General features: G+C 44.7%; 1 protein-coding gene across 1 annotated transcript in view; it reads right to left on the reverse strand.

The window, feature by feature from the left end:
* The window catches only part of HECW1 (HECT, C2 and WW domain containing E3 ubiquitin protein ligase 1), a 138869-nt gene extending 128625 nt beyond the window's left edge, over positions 1–10244 (reverse strand). Inside the window, exon 1 of the mRNA XM_036327421.1 lies at positions 9963–10244. Within this exon, the coding sequence (XP_036183314.1) occupies positions 9963–10031 (69 nt within the window). The 5' untranslated portion in view covers positions 10032–10244. The remainder of the gene's footprint in view (positions 1–9962) is intronic.
* Between the last annotated feature and the right edge of the window lie 208 nt (positions 10245–10452).

Raw genomic sequence — 10452 nt, forward strand, 5'->3', positions numbered from 1 at the left:
CCCTGGGAGATGGCTGTTCTACCATGTGGAAATGAGGGGGTTAAGTGAGACATAGCTTAGGTCCCTTCCCCAGCCAGCATTCTATAAATCTATAAATGACAACTAATTTTCAAATCTCACAGAGCTCATTGACTGGAAAATGCCTGAAGTCATCTGCTAATGGCAACTTGAAAAAAATAGATTTGAAAAATAAAATATCTGTATTCCTCAAAAGCCATTTGCAAATGCATACCAAGATGTGCTAAATGTAAACAAAGCCATTCACTCTTGTCTCTAAAGTGAAATTTCAAAGGCCAGAGTTCTAAAAATTAAGAAAAAAATTATACCACAAAGTTTAATGTTCTTATAAAAGTAGTGCTTCAGTTACATTGTTCAGTAGAAACAAGGGTAATGTTCTGCTTAATGACTAAACTATGAGTAGCTTCCAAGAAAGCAATATCATAAATTTGAGGACCTCACTCTAAGACAAGGAATATGGCTGTATTTTCACTCACCATGGTAACCCAGTTTCCAACCCAGTGTCTGATATATAATAGATGATTCATTAATAATATGAAAAATGAAATAATTGCTCTCAAAGAACTTTTTTTCACTTTGTCTTCTCAAATTAGATGTTTCTCCACTGCAGGTATTTAATTCTGCTGTAACTTTTGCACATTTTCATATTAAACTATAAGTAGATTTCACCTAGATGGAAAACTTCCACATGCAAACAAATATAAATACTTGTCACATAATAGAAGCTCAAGAAATGTCTTCTGAATGAATAAGCAATTGAAAAATTATTTGAAAATAGTAAACCAGAATTTAAAAAATATGTATATATACATATATATTTATATATCATATATATATATAGATATATATCTATAATAATAAAAGGGTGATATGCTAATTAGATCGAATGTCCTTCTGGGTGTCCTTCCGGACGAAGCCGGGCCAGAGCAAAGCAGCCCAGGTCCTGGGCACCTGCTGGTGGCGGCCAGAGTGAAGCCTGGGTCCCTGATGCCAGAGGGAAGCCGGTGCCGGCAGGGAGGGGAAGGAAGACTACTCTTGCATGAATTTTCATGCATCAGGCCTCTAGTTTCTATATATTTGCACTATTCATGGCAGGGTGGGAAAGTAGGGTGAAGACAGGCTCCATGTCTAACTGTGTGTTTTCAGGAAAGCCTCTCCAGTCCCCTTAATGAGACGTTTTCTCACTAAGAATATATAACAAGGATATTAGAAATTTAAGATATCATCCAACTATAAACTGCATTCTGTCTTTAAATAGTTACTGAATTCTGTTACTGAGCACTGTCCTTAGCACTCGGGAGAATCAACTTAAAAAGCACACAGAAATTCCTTTCTTGGTGGAGCTTGCCTCTCCCAACTTTCTACCCATCCTTATAACATACATTTCATGGAGGCAAACATTGTACATCAAGACAATCTAGAAGCAATAAAATGCAGACCTTCTCGACTCCTGGGTTTTTCCTTGGGTCACTTATTCATTAAAGATTCAGAGAAGTACCTGCAGTGGCAGATAATGGGACAATTGTCTTCAGGATACTAAGATAAATGTGACACAGCCCTTAACCTTGGGGAGCCAGCTCATCATATAAAGGGAGGTTGAAAGGCAGAACAGTTAGTAAGGACATGCAATGATACCTATCACAGGGAACACAGTGGGGGGAAGAATGATATCCTTCTATTGGGAAACTAAGTGATGGCTTCTTCTATGAGGTGAGATTTAAGCTAGATCTTTAAAATGAAGAAATTTACAGATAGGTAGGGGGTTGAAGAGTAGCATACAGAATAAAGAAAAAATACACAATTGTAAGCAAGCACACAGAGCATGTTTGGAAAAAAAGATTCACTTGACTGTAGCAGCGGTCACTGGAACATTCTGGGAACATGTCTGTCTACAGCCGCACAGGCCTGCCAGGCCAGCCTGGGTAGTTGGTTGTTTATTGTGTAGACTTTGGCGGCTTCCAAGGGTTTTGAACTCAGGAATCACATGCTCACATTCCAGATGACAAAGTCAATGTGGCCCAGAGGAGGTAGTGACAGGAGGGCAGACAGCAATTTTATCACGTTCTGGCAACAACAAGTAAGTGATTCAATTCAACAATAATTGAGTGACCGCGGGTTGGCTTTAGCTCAATCGGTTACTTCATCATGGCAAACACTAATAACTGAGTGACCAAATGCTACTTGCTGGGTGCTGAAAAGGAAGCCAGGACAAACTCCAACTTTAAGAGTTAGAGAACGCAGCCAGGGTAAATAACAGAATCGGTACTAGCTAAATGCCCAAGCAGAATAACAGAATTGCTACTAACTAAAGACTCCCAACCCCCACTACGAGAAGTAGGAGAAATAATTTATGGAAAAGAAAAAGAGTATTCTTAGAGGATCCAGAGACCTAAAAATACCACCCACAAAGTAATCCAGCAGATTCTAAAGGAATTTGATCTCATAAAGAGTGTGTCTATTATGTTCCAGGCACTGAGCAAATAAACAAGTCCCTGCTCTAGGGTGTTTATAATTTAGAAGGGGAGACAGAAAACAGACACATAAGCAAATATACATATATATATTATATATATATATAATTATATATAGATATATATATATATATCTCAAATATATATATATATATATATATATATATATATATATATATATCAAATCAGGTGGTGCTAAGTGGTGTGAAGACAAAAGAAATTAGGTAAATGGAAGAGAGCACAGTGTAAATGGGGTATTAGGGAAAGCCTTTATGAAGGTGTGATATCTCATTAGCCAAGGGAGCAAGCTTGCCTGTAGCCAGGCAATATCCCCCAGATCAAGGGAACAGCATGTGAGATGAGAGTGTGCCTGGCATCTTTTAGGAAGAGGAAGGAGATTGAGGACTGGGAGCTGGTGAGCAGGGAAAGGAGAATGGAGAGGCAGGAGCCAGAGGCCCAGTTATGAAGAACCTTGTAGCCAAATGAGGAGTTTGGGTTTCATTCTGAGCAGGATGGAAACAGTGAAGGATTGTGGGCAAAGACATAATAGGTATTGTGACTGTTGTACATTGTATTTATGCTACATGCCAACACCTAAAATATGCCTGACACATAGCAGATACTTAGTCAATATTTGTTGAATGAATTAATGATCTTTTGAGCTGTTGTATAGAGAATAGATTGCAGATGGGCAAGAAATACAAGACACTGACTAAAATTCAAGTGCAAAATCATGGTGACTTATTAAGCTGTGTTCGTACTGGCTGGAGGGGTTGAGAGGAAGGGAGAGCAATTTTCTGAAAGCTAGATTTGGGTGAGAGAGAGAGAGAAATCTGGGGACACAAAAGCATTTGGCTTGAGCAACTGGTTTGGGGAGTAAAAATTGGGGGGAGAGGGTTTCCACATATAAATTTAAGATTATGTGGCATTCAAGGGAAGATACTGGCAGTGGCATATTTAAGTCTGATGTTCTGGGAATGAGTCAAGACTGGTGAAATTATCTTGGGATCATCAGCATGAATGCAGTATTATACCAAAGGCAGGGATGTAGATAAGAGGAGAAGAGATCTGAAAGCCAAGCCCTGCAGAATTCCATCATGTAGAGACAAAATTCAGTAGAGGTTAGCAGGGATAAAAATTCGGGCACCATCAACAGAGCCTGAGGAAGAGGATCCAGGGAGGCGGCAGGAAGACCAGGAGAATCTGGGGTCCTAGAAGCCAGGAGCTTGAGAAAGAGGGAGTGGCGCACAATGTGAAGTGCTGCTGAGGATAGAGACCGACCTTATATCTGACAAGGAAGAGACCACTGGTGACCCTCCAGGGTACAGTGGAAGGGACGGGTGGGGACAGGAACCCAAGTGGGATGCTCTCAGAGAGCCAGGCTGAGATGGAGAGTGGAGAAAGCCAGTGTAAACAACTTTTCGAGGTGTGTTTTATAAAAGGAAACAAAACACCAGTGCTGTGGGGGTGTTGGGTCGGGGGGGGGGGGGGCGGGATGTCTACAAAGTGTAATATATTACAGTGCATTTGTGTGCCAACAGTTTCTCTCCTGTCATCCCCTTTACACACAGGTCCGGTGCCTGATCATGAACAGAGGTGACACTGAGGAGATGGAGGGAGAAATGGCATGGAAAACCCTCTAAATTATTTTTTTTTCCTCAACTTCAAAAGGATTATTTTCACAAAAATAACTTGTGCTCAAAAAACAGGGGGTAAATGTGTTAATTAGGTAGTTTTAAGTTTTGATAATAAAGGAATTATGACTAATTGTAAAGAAAAAGACAAGTCCTTTGAATGAGAGAAATCTATTGATGTATCCTGTAGTTTTTTCACCTGGTCAGTGTACTTACTATAGGAAGGAAAATGATGACTGATTGATGGGTTCCATTAGCAAGGTCTACAGTGCGTAATTCTAGTCTTCCCATCTTTTTTTTTTTTCACCTTCTTAACCTGAATCCCTGAATTTTAATAATGTGCAGGACTGAGATTTCTCTTTCTCAAATTGCTGTGACTTATACACTGAAAGCAAAGGCAAGTCACATTTGTGCAAGTTAAGTGGGTGTCAATTTAAGGGCAACGTGCTTAAATTACAATCCCTGGCCATGAATGTGAATTTTGGTCTTTTTTTTTTCCTCTTTCACACACACAATATTTCCCTGACATCTGTGCAATACAAATAGATCTAGAAAGTGTGAAAAGAAAAATCTGTTCCACTAAATATATAAAAGGAACCCCAAATGAAGTCTACATGACAGCCTCCCCATCATGGGCACAGATGGCTTCTCTTTCCAGCTCTTCCCACCTCCCCCAACTCCAAAACCAGCTTTAAGTTCCATCCACTGAATTCTACCCAAAATACTGCAATGCAATAGATGCCTGATAGTATGAGAAGAGCCTATCTATATACTCTATCCTTATTTTTCATTCTCTGTGTGCATCAATCTTTGAGACAATAAAGTGAGGGTTTCTAATTAATAATGTGAACAGCACACATCACTTGTTGCTATGGAAATCCAGATTTTTTTCTAGTGGTCTTTGTGATATCTTTCCAATAACCAGTAACATACTGCACCTGCCACTTTTTTCCCTACAGTGACCGTGTCACAGAAGATAACAACCACTTACCAATACCCACACATCCAAACATTATAGTATGATGTACATTATAAATCATCTATATGTTTCTTTGTTTCCTAAAGTATTGAAAGGGACTTTAAGACACAAATACCTTTGTTTTTTTACTTGAATGACTTATTTTGTCCATTCTAACAAAATTGATCTGATAACTGCTCTGGTAATTTCATGTATTCCATGAGAAGTACACATCTATAAACAGAATCATCACACGAACTAGTCTATCTCTAATCCTCATATTTAAACTTGAGAAGCAATACTCATGAAGGGTGTAGAAAAGGTTGAGACAAGTAGGAAGATTATAGGGCTCCGACTCCTGCATTTGGAGGGACATGGTGAAGGGGGGGGAGGTGGGCAATGGTACTAGTGGCATATATTTTGTGAAATGTGACAGGAGCTAATGAGGGAGGGAGGGAAAAGCAAAATGAGGAAGCAGAAATAAATGGAAAGAGACATGGTTGGATGAATCGCAGGGAACACTTTTGGCTGCAAGTTATTTAGCCATGAAACACACTCACGGTGAAAATAAAACCGCTTTACTACAGGTATTGGAACCTTGACTATCAAACCCTAAAGTTCTAAACATTTTATATAGGAGTTGGGGACTGTATACTTCTTGGAACAGGAAATGCCACAAACCTTTTCCTTCAATACAGTAAATCTAGTTTTACAAATAAGAAAAAAATTACTACATTTGTAGAGAATAGCATTAACAGAGGACCCAACATGATTATTAGCTAACCCAGGGGCTGATACAGAAAGCCTTAAATAGTTCTACTATATATACATATATATAGTCAAGTTAAATTATCAGTAATATTTTTTGCCCTCTAATTAGCTCAATTGAATAAACCAACAAAAATAATCACAGAATCATGGTGGTAGAAGTAACCTTTGGGATTATCTGGTTCAACTCCCTACTTTTAAAGAAGAAATTAAACCTGAGAGAGGAAAAGTGACTTGAAATAGCCACACTAAACCTTTCACACTGTTTTCTCCTAAAAGGCCATAGACATCAAACATGCCCAGGGCTGCATTACAGAAAGGGCATATGAGCACTGTACTTCCTGGTTTCCTAACGGTCACCTGTTCTGTTTTGTAAGATGGAAAGGAAGAAGGTGATGGGAGAGAAGCAGGGGTTGCTTTATCAATAAGTAACACCTGTTAGCTCAGAAATTTTCCTGTTGGGCAACTCTGTTGGGGTGAGCTGGCCAGGAACGAAGGCCGAATCAATGGAACTGCTGGGTTGTTTCAGAAGCACTTGGAGAGGAGGGGAGGGGGGCAGGAGGGCACTCACTCACGCTTTCCGTTTAAGTGCCACTTAGGAGACAGAGGGCTTGGACAGAACAAGTTTCCTTCAAAGGCTACAGCAGGACGGGACAAAGCAGTATCAGATTGATTTTGTCAGAATGGACAATATAAGTCATCCAAGTAAAAATCAAAAGACCCAAACCTGAAGCATTTGAACTTGCTGTCTACCTCATTTTCTACTGCAGGTGTGGTGTAGCCTCTCTCAGAAGCAGTATAGTGGGGAGCCTGGATTTGAGTCCCAGCTTGTTGGTTCTCCCCAGCATCTTAAATAACCTCTTTGATTTGCCCATCTGATTCACAAAGGGAAGAATTCCCACCTATGACCTGAGATCCACTCAGTCAACAACCCTAAGAGCAGTGGGTCTCAACCTTCTGGCCCTTTAAATACAGTTCCTCATGTTGTGACCCAACCATAAAATTATTTTCGTTGCTACTTCATAACTGTTATGAATTGTAATGTAAATATCAGATATGCAGGATGGTCTTAGGCGACCCCTGTGAAAGGGTCGTTCAATCGGCAAAGAGGTCGTGACCCACAGGTTGAGAACCGCTGCCTAAGCGCATACCATGGACTGGGCAAAGTTCAAGGTGCTGAAGAGATGAGAGATAAATTTAATAATGTCCTTGTCCTCAAGATACTCACACTATTTGTAAGACAAGGAGGCTGTGGGCCATTCACAACTCATGTAATTGCAATATGATAAGTGCTGCCTTAGTGGTATGGACAAAAGGCTTATGGGAAAATTGGAGGGGGAGCGATTCATTATGCTGACAGGTACTATTTTTTTCAGGAAGTTATTTTGATTGTAACTTTAAAAAAAGTAGCAGGCTGCTGTGGAAAATTGTGTGGATAAGCATAAAACAATGATCAAATATCTCAACTATCCCTAAATTGTACAAATTAGTATAAGCATATGAAAACACTTTGCTTGCCTATTTAGAATAATTGTTGCCTCACTCAATTTTATAACAAGCCAAACAGTGCTAACAAGTTTTATGAGCAACACCAAATTCTATCAGGGAAAGTAAGTCATGCTATTGCCAACTGCTGTGCAGGATGAAAAAGCTACATAGAGTGTTTCATTCAAAACAAAACAAAAATCATTGGAAATAAGCTACAGTCTCAATTATCCACAAATGACAGGGCTGGAATAGATAACTAATCCACAAATAAAGAGAAAACCTGTTATCCTATGAATTCAACATCCTTCTCTCTCCTTCAACCCCACAAAATATTTTTGCTATAGTGGATTTTAAAAAATGACCTGTTTTAGTTGTTGCCTAATTTAATTTATGAGAAAAATGCAGATACTGGGGTTAAAAAACAACAACCTTGCAGGTATAAAAACAAGCCATAAATTCAGGAATCAATCCCTGCTTTGCTCACACAGTTTGGGCCAGAACCATTTGATCTGCTAAACTGGGTAACTTCATACTCTCTTACCTTATCACACAATGTTGGAACTGGGAGGAACCACAGCTAGCCCGACTTACTCACTTGACAGTTAAGGAAGGTGCTGAGGAGGCTTGTCTTTCCATGATCACATCTGGTCTGTTAGCATTTCCTATATTAATAGTCATATCAGATGCAAACGTCAGAGAAGGTAAAGCCTGAAGTGATCTTTTAAAACACCCATCTTTAAAAGGGATCAAATGTCCCTACGCAAACAGATCACAGCAGCTGCAGTCCCTCTATGCGGATGCATTTACAGACTGTTCTGGCTCAGGATGAGATCTCTCCACCAAGCCAAGAAGGTACACAATCTGAACAAACTTAAGCAATTTGCCTCTGTGAAATAACTACCCCAGACAAAAGCAGAACTGTCATTTCACAAAGCTGCCAACGGCACTAGCCTGGGATTCCAGAATTAGTCAGAACATGCTTTATTAAATTAAACACTCTGAAGTCCTGCCGGTCTAGGAATTAAAAGCGTGCTGCATTTCTCCAGTGCCACATTCCGGAGGAGGTAGCAAAGAGGAAGAAGGGGCACCAGGGAATTCTACCACACACTATTTCTCTACCAGTCAGATACACACATCATGCCGGGGTAGGCAGGTGGACCCTAATCCCTTCTTAGTGAACAACACACATTTTCAAAATGAATCCGCGACCCAGAACGAATTGCTGTGATAGCCAAAGCCGAGGGAGTCCGCTGCTGAGAAACGCAGATATGGCTACCTGCTTTGTGCGGTCTTGGACAATGACACTTCTTGGGTCTGTAAAGGCTGGCCTTTTCCCAGGGCATCTGCCCTCCTACATCGCACTTAAATCCTAGGAAAAGAGAAAAGATGCCTCCCTTAGTCTTTGAACTATGCTTGTCTGCCTATATCCATTTCTCCCTAAGACAGCCTTGTTATCTTTCCCAAGAGAAAAAATAAAAACAAGGGGAGAATTGCACCACTGCAGATCCCAAGAAAAGTAAGCACAAAAAAGAACTACAGCAACGTCAAACAGTATCTTCCGCAACCAGGAAAATCACCCAATGCTATATCTGGTGTCTGCCCAATGCCGACCGAGACGGGCTGTGCCTGGAACCACAGGAAGCCCTACGACATCTCCGCAGCCTGAGTCGCTGCCAGCTCCCGCCTCGCGCTGAAATTCGCAGGGAAGTTATGGTGTCCGGCCCCTGTACGCAACACAGCCAGCCAGCCCACGCACCCACGCTCCGCAAACAGGCCCAGCGGCCGGTCCAGCAAAGGCAGGCGGGAGGCACTGGGTGCGGGTGCGGTGGAGGACCGCCTGGTGTGAGCCCCCGAATCTGGCTGCATTGTCATAGACCGGGAGGCAGGGATGAAAAGCAGCGCACCTTCAGCTACCAATGGGTGGCCCCGGCACACTGCCCCCCGCGGCTCCTCGCTGCCTGTGTGCAGGTCGCAGTACCGCAGGTGACAGGACCGGCGGCTCCGGTGAGAACTCAGGTGGCGGGATCCGCTGAGCCACGCAGCCGGCCGGGGCCAGCCCGCGCATCCCCGCGCCCGCCACCCGCAGGAGCCAGGGCCGGCTCCGCACGTGCCCCCGGGCCGAGCATTCTCGCGTCCGTGCGGGGGCTGTGGGCGCTCGCTCCGTTATCCCGGGGCACGGCCGGGCGCACGATTACCTACGGGGAGCCCCAGGCGAAACCGACGCCCAGAGCTTCGGCACAGGGGTGGGTGCGGGCTGAGGAGGGGATTACGTAGGTCTCTCCGCCCCCTCACCGACACCTCTCTCCCTGGGAGGGCCGGGGCGGGGGAGACGCTGCCAACCCGCTCGGGGGTTTCTTTGTTTCTCTCGGAGCCTCCCCTCCCGGGAGGGCCGGGTGTGCCTGTGGCACTCGCTCGGGTCCACGCCCGCGAATGCCGGCCGGCCCGGCGGCGCGCCCCAGGCTGACAATTGAAGCTCCCAGGAGCCGCGAGAGGGTGGGGAGGAGGGTGGATCCCGGGTTCTGGGGAAGGAGGGCGCTGCCGGGGCCTCGCCAGCAGCGGCGAAGCCGCCCAGAGAAGCGCAGAGGAAGGGGCGGCAAGCAGAGTCCCCGAAAAGCGCCCGCTTACCTTGGCAGCCCCGGCCCGGGCATAGATCATGCTCCCGTCAGCGCGCAGATGACAGCGAGGGGGGCACATGTGCCCTGCGGGGCTCGCCGGGCCTCGGGGACCTGCGGGACGGACCGGGCGCCCACCCGCTCTGGCCGCGCCGCGGCTGCCCCGGACCAGTGGCGGCCACCGCTCGGCGGACGGGCCGGGCTCGGCGAGTGGGTGCGGGAGGGGAGGGCCGGCGGGGTCAGAGACGCACCGTGCTCGGCTCCCACCGCGGCGCCTGGTGCACTGTAACGCAGCGCTTCATCGATTCATCCTCCCGCCCGCGCCCCGCCCGCCTCCCCTGCTCCTCTGTGGGTACCGGATTCCAGCAGCAGCCACTAGCAGCGCTGGCTCCTTCAGCGCTGCCCCGCCCTCCGGCCTCAGCGCAGCACCACCACCCCCTCCCCCTCCTGCCACCCCCCCTGCCCCCCCCCCCGCTTCCCCAGGTATATATATATATATAGTC

This window comes from Myotis myotis, unplaced genomic scaffold (assembly GCF_014108235.1).
Source record: "Myotis myotis isolate mMyoMyo1 unplaced genomic scaffold, mMyoMyo1.p scaffold_m19_p_11, whole genome shotgun sequence".
Classification (NCBI taxonomy): domain Eukaryota; kingdom Metazoa; phylum Chordata; class Mammalia; order Chiroptera; family Vespertilionidae; genus Myotis; species Myotis myotis.